At 35.3% G+C, this 15,952-nt stretch overlaps 1 protein-coding gene across 1 annotated transcript; it reads left to right on the top strand.

Annotated features, from left to right (window-relative positions):
• Positions 1-807: 807 nt before the first annotated feature.
• Positions 808-3,103, top strand: LOC117330046 (alpha-(1,3)-fucosyltransferase C-like). The gene has a single exon (XM_033888266.1). The coding sequence runs from the start codon at positions 808-810 to the stop codon at positions 2,038-2,040; it is 1,233 nt and encodes a 410-aa protein (XP_033744157.1). The 3' UTR covers positions 2,041-3,103.
• The last annotated feature ends 12,849 nt before the right edge of the window (positions 3,104-15,952 follow it).

The raw sequence follows: 15,952 nt of genomic DNA on the forward strand, positions 1-15,952 counted from the left end.
GTTTTTAAATTTACAAATAACTTGTTTAAAACATCAATTGTTACACATGGGACTTTGTCTAAAACGGATTCATCAAAATGTGGCGTCATCAAATAGTGTAGTCCCAATGTAGTCCGGTTGTGGTGATACGTCTCTATATACCGTAGTTGAGTCACCGGAACTGACCGTGTACCTGTTGAATGATCTAACGATAATTCACGAGTGTTCTAAAAGATGGCTGGTTGGTTTTAATTCTAAACTGTACAATAACTTTAAGCAAACATTATAACTTGATGACTTAGGGAGACATTAGGAAGAACTAAGTTGTAGAAAATGCATAAAAGTAGAAATGACATATGTAGGTTCGGGGTAGGGAAATGAGGCGCTAACGTTGATCTGTCGTTTTCCTGTATCATACCGCATTAAAATATAGATAACTGCGGCCCCTATTGTTAGGACAACTACACTGCCCTTGTGTATCTGTAGGTCTGCTTTATCACACCCACTATGTAAATCTATATCATATCGAAGTAATGTCACATTTTCAAAATGAGAAAGATGTTTTGTACTTTCTAAAACAGTGTAATCTCCTCAAGAGCGGCGTTATTCAAACATGCTATGTTTGAGTTATCCGTGTATCATTATTAGAAAACAACTAATCTTTGAAGTATGTAGGTGTGGATAGCTACTTAATGAAGTATTCATCATATATCATATTTTACACACATATAGCTTGACTAGCTTGCCTTTAAATATACCATAAAAATATTCACTTCAACTTCTATTGCAAATATTTGATACTTTTCGTATAATTTTGTTTTAGAGAATATGATCACCAACGCCAAAAGGTTTTACAAGGTGACCATCGTTTCTATCGTTGCCTTCATCTTCATCTACGTCCTCACGGGAAGATACTATTTTCAGAGTTACGATGAAGGGGCGATCAAAGGAACTGTTAAATCAGGAACAAATCTATATATATATCAGCCCAATTTAACAAATGTGACAAGTGCAGTCGAGAAAAGGGTAAAAAATATCTATTTCTACAACCCACAGTTTTTTCATGTGTTCAGTGATTGGATTTTAGATACTTGGGGGACGTCTAAGAAATTTGAAAAATGTGCGATCCCTAATTGTATTGTAACAAGGGGTAATGTCTCTTTAGAGGAAATCGACGCCATAATATTTAAACCTAGAGACATGGGATACTGTCCGCCAACCAAGCCTCCCGGACAGGTGTGGATATTTGCTGAATTTGAGACACCAAACTATTATTATCAAAGTAAGTGTTTTCATGATCTGAAAAGTAAAGTGAATTGGACGATGACATATCGACGTGATGCAGATTTCCCTATCGCACATGGTTATTTTAGGGAAATGAACAAACCTCTATACAGTCAAAAGGATCTGGAGGATATTTTTGCGAAGAAAACAAAGACAGCAGTGGTTTTCATCAGTCATTGCCCCACTGTTGGTAAACGGTTGCAGTTTATCAAAGTGTTACAGTCACATGGTATACAAGTGGATGTCTTCGGTTCGTGTGGACGTTCACTTAAACAGTGCAATAATGCAGCTCGTTATCAGGTGAGCTTCAACGTATCTGGACAACTGGGAGCTGATTGTTTCAGTAAGGTTCTTTTACAGTATAAATTTTTCCTTTCTTTAGAAAATTCTCTTTGTTTAGATTACACAACGGAAAAATCTCTTCATCGTGTTATGCAATATCCAATAATTCCAGTGATACGGGATGGAGGGAACGCGTCAATGTTCCACCCCCCACACTCTTATCTCCACACGTCCGATTATAGTTCTGTGAAGGAGCTAGCCCAGCACATGAAGCTGTTGGCTGGAAACAAAACAGCCTATTTGGAATATCTTCAATGGAAACAACATTACTACACTGAAGATATGTATACCGAATGGAATTCCGCATTCTGCAGAATATGTGAAAGATTACACAACCCTGAGAGTTACAGACGTGTTTATCGTGACATTGCAGCTTGGCACATTTCACCGGGAGGAAAACACGTCTGCAAAGGCCCTACAGACCTGAATTCTTAACAATAACAAGTAAACATGTAATTATGATTATATCAATCTCAGTTCATAGAAACAACAGAAAAACAAATATCAACTCCCGTATAGATATAACAGGAAAGCAGATGTGTTACGGTTTTCAATTAGCGGTGTTACTAGGAAACACATCTGCCATTTGCATACGGACCTCAACACGACGGATGTTTATATATCACAACTTCTCGGATTTTTTCCAATAAAAAGTAAATATGTCCAGAAAGTCAATGTTGTCATGACCCTATGATTGATGAAAAACATTTCATTCCTTATATTTACATTAAGATCATTTCGATGTTATCTGTAAAAACACCCCATAATGCATTTTTTCATGTTTTTACCTGGGAGTGACGTCGGAGATAAAACAGCCGTTTTCGCGGGAAAGTGTCAGACAGTTCTCGGCATGGTCTTAGCAACCGTCATAACAACAACACAAACAAAATGTATGTCCGTCTACAATATTTATTGTGTGAGATTTTTGGAGTGAGTTTAATTTTTTGAACATTTAGAAGACCGTCAATATTACACAGATTGCGTTTATTTAAAAGAATACGAGCAGAAAAAAAATCAGACGGCGGAGAATATTACCTGTGGTAACGAGGTGATTGACAATACCACACACTGTAAGGCTAATATTGTTATAACATTTTTATTTACAATGTCTACGATTTAAACAAAGTGTTGAGTTCCAGGATTTATTGCATGCATTTTCCTAGTCTCCATACTTCTGTTTCTACCTGTTAATATAAGTTGATCACGTTCACTCCGGTCCTACGATAACCTTGAAATTGCCTGCTCCATTTCGTTAGGTTATATTGTTTTATTTCCATAATTTGAGAAAGATCGCCACGCTTTGCCTTCTTATTCGGTACAGAGGTATAATTTATGATGTGTTTTCTTGTTAAATAGACATTCAGTATATTTTCATGAAATCAAAACAAATAACATTTATTTATATTTGTATAAATAAATACATTTATGTCAGTCTGTAATTGTTTGTTTATTATATGTTGAGAGGGGCATTGGCACCACTCGCATCTCCCATTGTTTCTGGTTTTATGATTATCGTCCCCGGTCGAGCCTTTTTAAGACGTCTTATTGACCTAACTAAGGGCGTTAAACTCGCGCATCATTTTATTAGGCTTTATAAGGAGGCTCGAGCTGACCTACAGGCTTGGTCTTTGTTTTTGGAATATTTCAATGGGAAGGCTTTTTTCTTATTTGACCAATGGATATCGTCAGATACAATCAAAATGTATTCTGATGCAGCTGGGGTACATGGTGATTATGCGGCTGTTCTTGGTGCCATTTGGTTTACAGGGCAATGGACAGATGAATTGAGGGTTACACACATAACAGTGAAAGAACTCTTTCCAATTGTGATTGTTTTGGAGATGTTTGGTCAAAAGTTAGCAAATCATAGGATTCTGTTTCTTTGTGATAACCAAGCAGTTGTAGATATCATCAACAAATTATCATCTAAGGATGCCATTTTAATGAAACTGGTCCGGCGACTGGTGTTATCCACATTAAAGTTTAACATACATTTTCGTGCAAAACATATCCCGGGTTACACTAATGTGGTGGCTGACAAATTGTCTCGTTTCCAATTTCAGGAGGCGCACAAAATCGCACCGTGGCTCGATCCGCACCCGGTCTCGATACCTCCTCTTCTTACGACTCTTTAACATCTCAGCTTTTGGCAGCCTCCCTAGCACCATCCACCAGATCTGGTTATAAGCGTGTGTTATCTTCATTCATGGATTTTCATAGGTCAAACTTTTCAACACAGGTTGTTTTTCCTATTCCACAGAATGTGTTGGCAAAATTTATTGTACACCTGTTCGCAAAGAATCTAAGTTTGGCCACTATTTATTCATACATGTCAGCTATCAGTTTCATACACAAGATGGAAAACATGGAAGATCCCACTGACCTATTTTATATAAAAAAAATGCTAAAAGGTGTCCAAAACAGTAGGTGCTCTTCATATTGTCGACTTCCAATTACTTTAGAAATTTTGGAAAACATAATCAATGCTACTGGTAAAACAATTTTCCCGCACTTTAAGGCTTGTCTTTGCAGAGCTATGTTTCTTTTGGCTTTTCACGCATTCTTGCGCATTGGCGAAATTACCCTGAACCATAATAACTCGGTGTCTACTATTTTACAGACAAGTGATATAACGTTTTTGTATGACAACCATACTTCCCTACTTAAAGGTATGACTGTCAAAATCACAAATTTCAAACATTGTGACAATCACCCTGTAACGCTGGAAATCCCTGTTAAAGCAGATAAGACTTACTGCCCAGTATCAGCATTACGCAAATACCTTGAATCAACCAAACATAGCACAGGTCCATTATTTCAATTTGCTGATGGTGCCCCTGTTACATATTCCTCCTTTTGCAAATCTCTTTAATCAGTTTTGAAATTTTTAAAACTTGACACAAAAGTATATAAAGGTCATTCCTTCAGAATCGGGGCTGCCACTACGGCTACACAGCTCGGTGTTCCGCAATCTATTTTGCAGAAGTATGGTCGTTGGAAGTCTGATGCAGTTCGCTCGTATATTCGTATCAGTATATTCAAGTAATACGGATAAAAGATCAGGTTATAGTTATTTTTCCGAACATGAATTCATCTGTCCATTGGTCTGCATCTTGTCATTAGAATTGAACGAGTTGGAAGGTCAGTACTGCCTGCTTCCTCTAGTTGTAACATTGTTTTGAGAATTTTATGTTTTCATTATTATGTGTATATATTGGTGCTTTGTTATTCTCAAGTTGTAACATTGTTTTGAGAGTTTTGTGTTTTCATTATTATGTGTATATATTGGTGCTTTGTTATGATGGGAAGGTCAGAACTGCCTGCTTCCTCTAGTTGTAACATTGTTTTGAGAATTTTATGTTTTCATTATTATGTGTATATATTGGTACTGTGTTATTCTCAAGTTGTAACATTGTTTTGAGAATTTTATGTTTTCATTATTATGTGTATATATTGATACTTTGTTATGATGGGAAGGTCAGTACTGCCTGCTTCCTTAAGTTGTAACATTGTTTGGTCAATTTATATTTGCAGTTTTTATGTCTATTATTTGCCACTTGGTTATTGGATGGTCAGTACTGCCTGCTTCCTAGAGTTGTAACGGTTCTTGTTATTTAAATTTTCAATATCTTGTATACATTATTTTAATATTTTGTTATAATTGGAAGGTCAGTACTGCCTGCTTCCTCTAGTTATAACATTGTTGTTTAAATTTATTATTAACTTGTCAAGCTCCGCGGTTACTTATATTAGTTTGAGGAAGGTCAGTTCAGTCCACATCAGTTTGTGTTATTTACGAACGCTTTATGTTATCTGACAGAGCGACCTGTATCATGTTGTTTTATGTAACTCATGTGATCATGTCACAGTGCACGAACTGTTTCTGCCTGTTTACATTCGGTCATATTATATCATGTGGTTTAAATCATTTGAGCTTATCAAAAATATGCTATGTGTTGCTGCGTATCCATTTTATTCTTCTGGTCATTTGATAACCTATTTCCTATCATCTGTATCAGGAAAATATCAACTATCTCACTTACTCGAGCTTGGTGACCTCGGATGGGGCGATGACCTTGCCCTAGATATATTCATTCTATACAATATCTGGACTAGGTCATCAGTGCCTATTTTCTACCCCATCTTTGCTGTTATAGTCATAATTTCTCTAATTTATAACTTGGGGGTATATCTTTATATCTGTAATTGATTTGTCATTAATAAATGACCTTTTCAACACATATTATGTCTTCATTATCAATTTCTAGTGTTTCTTAACAGCAAACTAGCTGTGGTCACCTAGCTCGTGTACAAGACAGAGATGTCATAAATAACATTTATTTATATTTGTATAAATAAATACATTTATGTCAGTCTGTAATTGTTTGTTTATTATATGTTGAGAGGGGACATTGGCACCACTCGCATCTCCCATTGTTTCTGGTTTTTATGTAAATGGGCTAACATTGAGGGGTCAAGAAGGAGGTCCATATCTGGGCCACGTGATGGAAAATTCCCAGGACCTGACTGACCTCTGGTCATTTTGGCTTAAGGGATATAAGCGTGTGATTGGTCAGCCAATCAGCAGCCACGTAGCCCAGCCACCGGACCTATCACAGAGGAGATTGACCCTCAGTAGCGTCACCTCCATTGGGAAAATCAAGTGTAAAAGTTTATCTCCACTGATGGAAGTTTTTTAACACTTTTGATTTCCCACCATTATGCCCTCCCAGTGTAACATGTATTGAACTGTCAATTTTAGACTCCTTATACTTGCTAATATGCATATACCAACTTTTCATCATGTTGAAAATGGAATCTTGAGGTTATATAATCTTTATATTGATTTAAATATATTATGGATGTACTGTTTGGGTATTATGTCATGCCTATTTTTTTTACACCATCTTTGCTGTTATAGTCATAATTTCTCTAATTTATAACTTGGGGGTATATCTTTATATCTGTAATTGATTTGTCATTAATAAATGACCTTTTCAACACATATTATGTCTTCATTATCAATTTCTTATGTTTCTTAACAGCAAACTAGCTGTGGTCACCTAGCTCGTGTACAAGACAGAGATGTCATAAATGTAAAAGGCAGTACACTTTGTGTATGACGTTTTCCCAGTGACTTAATAAATTAAAACAGTATCCGGAAAATGAAGTAAATATTTTCATGGTGGCTTGTCGTTTTCAACAGGTGATAATCAATTAACTAAATAATGATGGACTTATATTCAACTGTACACTTTTTTTTGCAAATATTCATAAAAAATTGTATAATTCAGTCAACACAGAGAATGGAACGTCAAGTTGTGTATTCACATGCAATATAAATCCATACAAGCGACTTAACACAACACAATCCGTTGGAACACACATTATACACCGATTGTCTCATAATCAAAGTTGGTCTGTTATTTCTCGTTGTCGCAAAAGTGAACTTAAACGTGTTCAGTAATGTTTATTGCCTATAACACGGAAGATGTGTTGGTTCCATTTGGAAAACACCTTTATGTTATTTGATGGTAGCAATTTTCGTATGGCAAGAATTCCAGGCAGTCCGACTGTGGAAAAAGTATATCTACCAACATTACAAAGGCTGAATCCATTATCTTGTCCGACTCAGTATGACTGAGAGTATTAGCTTTTGCTTCATGCTGCGAGTTTTCCTATAATGCCAACCTGAGGTAATTTGACAGTTTTAGTTCTTACTGCTGATTAATTTCCCTTGTGTTAGTAAATTTTAATGCTGCTAATTCCTTATTATTTCTCATAAATATTGTATTTTTGTTTTAGATTATGCTATAATAGCTTCTATTCTGTCTATGTTTAGTTTTTCTAATATTGACATACATATACATCAGACTTAAAAGCGAATGATATTGATTTACATGTTGCACGATATTTACGTTTACATCACCACTTAATACGTGCTATTTAACTATTTGCCCTGTATATGTGATGCATGCTTGCATATTTTGTCATTTATCAGTTTTAGTTGATTATTCTATATATAGTCTTGTAAATAGCTGTACTGAGCTAACGCTACATTATAAAAACGAATCCTCCATGTATCCGTGTCGTAGTTAAACACATAGACAAGTGGTGTTATCAAATAAAAATTACTATCTTTGCTATCCAGTGAATTGTTTCAGTGACAAGATTTTGTGAACGGTCTCAGACATTGAACACATCCAATTATCTTGGAGTAGCCAGCATTTTTGAGGATTCGCAGTATTTTGCACAACTTATTTTCACATTTTGAGTACTATTTTATTATACCATCGTGTTTAACCTATAATTCATGTATAGTCAATCTTAAGTACGGCAAGGATAAGAAAAAAAATCCAGAACTAGAAATTCCGGAACAATAATAAAATAGCATAAAACACAGATAGTACCAATGAATAGGAAATGAAACGGGCAATAGTGTTAAATATATTCGGTTTTGAACGGAGAGTTAACTCATATTATATTGAAGCAATTTTTTGGCTTCATTTTGTTGAAGGCTACTTATGAACTTATGAAAAGATAATAGAATCGTTTCCAGAATGTAAGTATGGGGTACATTTTTTTACGATATCATTAACAGAAAAGTCGTCGATTCCTATACAATCAGTTTTTGTTCGCTTTATTCGGGTTTTCATAGTAAATAAAGTAGTAATATGTATGTAGGTAATCAAACATGACTATGAGTCGTATAAAAACCCCAATTTGACCTAGCCAACAACTGATCTACTTCTAAGCAGGTGTTGTCAATGACCTTACCTTGAATGAATGTCTTTTTATTATGAAGACGATTTTCTGATTTATTTTACCTGAAGATTATCTCTTAGTCATGTACGTATAATTTTCAATCGTTGTGTAAAGTAAATGCCAGAGAAATAAGAGTGCGAGTTTGTGTTATTTTTAATGGTTCCGAATGGAGTTGAACAGATCCGATTTGCTTGGGCACTCGTCTTTAAATAGCAGGCTGGTATGTACATCGTCTGTGCTTAGTCTGTATAGTCTGGTTCAATTCACACCACATGAATCCTACAAAATTCAGTGAAAGTCATGTTGTGTATACCAAAGCAGTTTAAAAATGTATAATTCATCAGCTGTAGGGACACTGGATCTCTTTTTACAACATCGAATCTCTTTGTATAGATACTCGATTTAAATAGTATGCTTCAACACTATTTCATCAATAGTTTATCAAGCAAAGATAATTCACTGCACTACGTTTTATTCTAAAAAGTATGTTCAGAGATGTGTTAAGTTATGTTTTTACTTTGTGAAGTCACAGTCATCTATTCTACTCACAGACATCCCGGCATCAAAAGATGTATTCAATCTTGTTTTTTTTTCCTCATATATGACAAAGTGACACAGTCTGATGGGAAAACTCATCTGTACCGTTAGACTTCCTACAAATGCAGCGCACATACAAACTCTTTCTTTGCAAATTGTCCAAAGCAGATATGTTTGGTCATGAAAGCAACTTGCAAAACAATATGTTTGCTACTTAATGTTTAATGATTTTTGGACATGAAATAATCACTCAAGATCGAATAAATGATATATTGTCTAACTATGGTGTAATAGGAATTGTTTACTTGATTCACTTAAATGAAAGTGTGTATCGATATAACACAAACGGATGTAAAATTGTATGTATTGATTATTATTATCTTTTCTATAAATTGATTATGTATGTTAGTAATTTGTTTACTTGTTGGAACACGGGTTGGTAAAGAAAAGTAATTATTTTCAAAAACATTACTTAAATAAGTCGGACTTAGTTAGAGCCTGCATCTTGATGCTGCTGTCATCAAATACGTATAATTGCAACAAAAACCATTGTAGCATAGATTATTTTAATAATCATTCGTTAAAATATATCCATCCATGTGTTAAATGATGCCCAGGTGTTAGGAAAAGGACTCTCAGATTAAATAAATGAATAAACAATTACCTTGCAGTAATTTATTTTACTGACATTATCGATATTGACGAGATATTGACAATAGTTTTCAGCCAAATGATAAAAAGTTAATTGATTATAAACAGATGACATCCCAGAAGCTGGAGCGCTGACATAACATTGCTAGCTAGACGTACATGACTTCAGCGATGATCATGTGTGTAATTTATACTTAAATGTACTTATTCAAACATGAAAATCAAATATGCAGAGAGCAGAGGGAACTTTTGTCAACAACGAAATTGTCAAATATAGTTTGCTTACACATGTGCAGCTATTGGGTCAGTTCCAGTTCACATGAATGCGGGCGGACTATCATTCGACTTTTTGGCGTACCGATAATGATTACCTGCTGATCTTTAAAATACAACATCAACAATGGACATATCTTATCTGGTGCACAGGCATAAATGCTAAAAGAGACTACCATACAAGGTATCCAATATATTTGAAAGACTGTCTGAGGCGGTTTTCAATTCATGTTTAGCCTTATTCAATTTCTGATGCCTAGGCATAGATCGACTACTACAACAGATTAATATATCAATTATCCAACATTATTTGAAGGACTGTCTGAGGCAGCTTTCAATATCTGTGTGGGGCAGACTTGTTTTGTTTAATTGTGGTTCTAGAATCCATTGCAGAAGAATTTGTATTGTCTTACTCTTTGTTGTACATGTACTTATTAACTAGTAGAATTTTAGTCCACACAACTTACTCTGGCTGGGGCACTTGAAATCAAGTTTCATTTCAAGCTTATGGCGTTTTATTAGTAAGAAACCCCCATCTTTTTTGGTTTGTTAACAAATAACTGGCATTTGAATAAATGCTCAATTTTCGACAATCAAAGTGTTTGTTGTGTTATTGCCAAAAAACATAGCATGTAATTGTAATTGTGGGATTAATGTATGTTCAAACATGCAAAATACGATGGTATAATAATGATACGGTAGACCGCGCTACGAAAGTGGCAATGTCATTACACAGTAAAATATCAAACTATATTATACATATGTAAAGTATTTTGAAAAACAAAAACTGCAATGTGGCCAGCTATAATGTCCAAGAAAAAAGAATCATCACTATGTGCCAGGCTATACTAAACTGCAAATATGATAAGTTCACTGTGGTAGGATAAACTGAACTACAACTATGATACAGAATACTGTGGCAGGCTTTTGCGAACTACAAATATGAAACAGTACACTGTGGCAGGTTATAGCGAACTGCACATGTGATACAATACACGGTGGCAGGTTATAGTGAAGTATAAATGTGATACAATTTCCTTTGGTAGGTTATACTGAACTACAAATATGAAACAGTACACTGTGGCAGGTTATAGCGAACTGTAAATATGAAACAGTACACGGTGGCAGGTTATAGCGAACTGCAAATATGAAACAGTACACTGTGGCAGGTTATAGCGAACTACAGATATAAAACAGTACACTGTGGCAGGTTATAGTGAACTGCAAATATGAAACAGTACACTGTGGCAGGTTATAGCGAACTACAGATATAAAACAGTACACTGTGGCAGGTTATAGCGAACTGCAAATGTGATACAGTTTCCTTTGGTAGGTTATACTGAACTACAAATATGATACAGAATACTGTGGCAGGTTATAGTGAACTGTAAATATGATAAGTTCACTGTGGCAGGCTATACTGAACTACAACTATGATACAGAATACTGTGGCAGGTTATAGTGAACTGTAAATGTGATACAGTTTAATGTGGTAGGTTATACTGAACTACAAATATGCTATAATGCTATACACTGTGGCAGGATACATTGAAATGAAGATATGACACATTACACTATGGCATGCTTTACTGAACTTCGAATATAATACAATACACTGTGACAGGCTATACTCAACTACAACTATGATACAGTACAATGAGGCGCCTATACTGAAATATAAATATGATACCGTACACTGCGGCAGGCATTACTGAACTCGAATATGATACTGTACAATGTTGTAAGTAGTTGTGATTGACATTTAAGCATGTTCATATTCAACAGGGTGTCCTAGGTTTCAAATTGTTTTCGCTAAAGTCAATAATTATTGTGGTTTGGAAAATGGACACAAAGACAGGATACTTCAGAAAATATAGTTGTTTTCACTGTAACATATTTACATCTTTCCATTTTTAAAAAGCATTTCGTTCGGAGCTCGCGATAAGTAGCGGAAGTTCCGGCCACGTTTCTCAATTTATCATATTTATAGATCTGTATCCATAATCTCAAGCGCAAGTTATATTTAAGGTTTTTGATGAAAAAAATAAAACGGGAGACCTATCGGCGAACTGAAACAATGATCCATTCTGGTGACCGCTTAGATGCAGGTAATTCTAGTCTTGTTTCTCTTCAATTTCAATGTTAATGATCGCTATACTTATAATTAGAATGTGTGATCGTCACATCCGGTTAGACGTGATTCATGTTTATTTCTACATTTAAAGTTGACAACACATACATTATGGCTGATTTTTAATTCTCCAAATCTAAGAAACGTATAAGATCCTATCAAGAACAAGGCATAAGAGTGATGTTAAATGAATTGAATGTAATTACCTTGTTTGTTGCCTGAATTATCTTATTCAATATTTCAAGTTGTGGGAATTTTAGAGTCTAATTGATCGTCGGTGTTATGAATATCTTTAGGAACTGCTGGATTAATTTTGGAGACTTAAGTAAAGAGCAGTCTTGTAGCTACGACGTTTTTATTAATGCATGTTATCAATGATTTTTAATGATGAAATGGTACGAATTAGGGATGTCCCAAAATTACATCTTTTTTTGCGTTACCGCTGACGATAACTATCTCACTATAAACATAACCGAGTGTAAGATTCAGGGTACCATTCGACTAGGAGGAAACCTGTTTTTCTACATCGTTTAATACATGATGTGACAGTGATATATGCAGGATGTTACCAGTAATTATTTACATTCAGAATACGAAATATTGATTCCTTATACAAGGTTTCATGCGCCTTGTTTTCCTTACATTGACAGTTTAGTTTGCTTATTTTTATATTGCCAATAAATGATGGTGTAATTCACAGTTAATTTTACTTCTTGTTATGATGCCAATACCTGATGGTGTAATTCACATTTAATGTTACTTATTGTCATGATACCAATACCTGATGGTGTAATTCACAGAGAAAGCGTCGGATGGCAGAGGGAACGTGCTAGTCATTAGGGACGTTTTTACAAAACGCTGGGTATATTTTTTTATCCGTCGTGACCCCTTAAGGTAAGGCCTTAATTCACAGCTCATTGATTTACCGTCGATCAACATGAGACCTTTAAACTATTGTGAACACCATGTTCTGAAGCAGCTATAAGGAAAGTATTTCCTTCAGACATATTCAGGTTTTAAATATCCTAAATGATAGGAATGCAAACGCTGCTGTTGAACCTTCTACAGTACTTTTTGCATCAAATTCTGGAAAGACTTGGCGATGTCTTGATGCTACGGATGATGGGGAACATTCCATTTCTTCATTCGCGGCTTGTCTTGATTTAGAGCAACTTATGAAAAGCTCTCTCCTCAATGCCACTTCTTCCACGAGTTCATTGACATAGTCTGAAAATGAATCAAATGATTTATACATGTATATCATGGACAGACAATATGTACATGTACGTAATTTGATTAAATCAGCCATATATTGCCTTTACCTTGTTATAATGAACATCTTATAAAATGACTTGTTACCCCCGGTACATGTAAATGATTTATTTCCAAATCAGCATTGTGTCTTACAACCTAACCTTATACAAATGTACCTGTACATAGAGTTCGAAGGTCAAATATGATTTTTCAATTAAGTGTCAAAAGCGATTTAATTTTTGATTACAAAACTATCAAATAAAATTGCATCACATGCTTACCTGGCTTTGATCTGGTCATAGAAGTTGGATGCCAGCCTGTGGAGCAAAGTAACAAACAATGTTGTTGACTGATTCCAAACTGGAAGTCTGCTCACCAGCGGGCAACTTCTGAATATCAGACAGTAGAAGTCTACCAAGGACAACCTGTTCTACCTCTTTGCACTGCCTGCTGTCTGAAAATAAAATATAATATATGGTACAATACATGTATATATTTATACATTTCTATATAATGCATAAGTATGTAATTAAATTTGTTCATATTTACCTCAGTGTGTACACAAACTTCCTATCAAGACTTATTGACTTTGTCCCTTATTTTTTATAGACAGTTTTTTGTACATATATAGACTGATATTACAGACCAAGCAACCAAACTTTTACACTAAAATGTAAATATGGATAAAGGATAGAATGATTCTAAATGCATTTGATGCCTAAATATTCATTTCTTAAGATTTTAACCTATTATATGACATTAGATTCACTTAAAATTGCTTTAAAAAAGCTTAATCCTCATTGTTTTGAATACCTTTGCTACATGCCAAACATCAAATCAACGAATGGTTGATACTTGGATGATCTGTTCGCATGTACTTCTTGATCTGATTGTTCGATTCGTTACTAAATCTGTAACATAAATGCCTTCATTGGTCAAGAACTGCAGTCCACGATTTAGCCCTTCTAGTTCCATGCCATATGAATTTTTGACTACATTTGACAGAAAATATTCAAAGTGAGGAACTAATGCTGGGAAAATTGTCCAATCACAGATCCTGATTTGTATTGTTCAAAAATGTGTTATGCCAATGCTAAGTGTAAGATTTTTCAGGGCATTAAATAATTGATTTTTTTCAACTAACTGTTACATTTTTAACATTAAAAATTTATTTGATTAAAATGTACTTTTTAAAGTTTTACTCAGATGAGCTTAATTTTTATCAGCCTTGTCATGCAATACAATCCTTCAGTAGAATTTCTCATACCGGTAATTTGATTCTTAGGTTTACAAATGTTTTCAAAATACCTGTTCAAGTTGAATGCCAATGACCTAGTTTGTCTGTACATCAAGGTATATGATCTATATTTGGCTGTGTGACCTTGGCAAAAAGTCCTCATACTTGTGCATGTGTGTAGTCAATCCTGTACAATAATTACACTGTATCCTAGGCTGTAGGTTATATAAATTTATCAAAGCTGACTGACCAATACTTAGAGGCACACAATGGTGTTAATCTTAAATCCTATGGAAAAGGCAGAAGTTACAAGTCTTCGTCAATGGACATTGACAAGAACGGGGATCCACCTTTCTCGGTTTCTGATACGTCTGAGGAGGATTATGGGAAAGAACGAAGATGTTATGCACGTGGCGGTAAGGGGAATATAAGACTGTAAGCATAACCGTCCCATACTTCAGCCTCTTTGATAGAACAGTCTAAAGTCCAACAATCGTGTAGTCGTAATCACAAGGAGAAGAAGAAAACCAAGTCACAGGGAGCGAAAAAGGTTGTCAAGAAAAAAGAGAGTATCGGTATTTGTAGTTCCCTCACATACGAGGTAACGAGGATGCTGTCCTCAAGACTCGGAGGTAGTTCTTAAATGTGGACATCATCTTCCATTGGTTAGTGCAGCATGTGGACCTTTTGAGGTAAGAAGTAAAGATAAGATAATTTTACCAGTGACACAGCGCTACATAGGGCAAATGGAGGTGTCGTTTCTCAGAGATACTGGCTGTATTGGTGTGGTAGTTAAAAGGAACCTAGTGAATACAGAACAGTTGACATCAATAGTCATAACATGTGTCTTCATCGATGGAACAGTAAGAGAAGTTCCTGTAGCTGTAATTACCATCAATACTCCCTTCTTCCAGGGTAAGACGGGTGCATAATGTTTAGAAAATCCTATTTATGACTTAATTATTGGCAACATTCCAGGAGGTCAGGAAATAGATATCAACTATCCAGAGAGAGATATCACAGACTAAAATACAGGAAGTGGTCAACGCACACCCTAGTAGAAGCTCAAGCGATAGAGACAATGGCACAGCAGAGGAATAGTTCAAAGATACCAAAAATACTTCGGGTACCTACCATTAATGGGACTAATATAGGGAAGAATGAATTCCAAACAGCCCAGCATGAGGATCAATCTCTATAACGGTTGAGAGATTTCGCCCATACAGGTGAGAATAAAAATGGGTAAAAACAATGTTGCGTGGTTTGTGAATGAGAATTCTGTCCTCAAACGGAAATTTAAGTCCAATAAGGAGAACCAAAGCGGACAACTAACTCAACTTGTGGTTCCTCGGAAGCTCCGATGATCAATCATGGATATAGCTCATGAGTCGACGTTTGCAGGACATTTGGGTGCAAAGAAAACTACTGAGAAAATCTTCACACAGTTTTAAAGGTTGAGGATAGACGAGGATGTTTAGTGGTTCTGTAGGTCGTTTGAC

This window comes from Pecten maximus, chromosome 6, assembly GCF_902652985.1.
Source record: "Pecten maximus chromosome 6, xPecMax1.1, whole genome shotgun sequence".
Taxonomy (NCBI): Eukaryota; Metazoa; Mollusca; class Bivalvia; order Pectinida; family Pectinidae; genus Pecten; species Pecten maximus.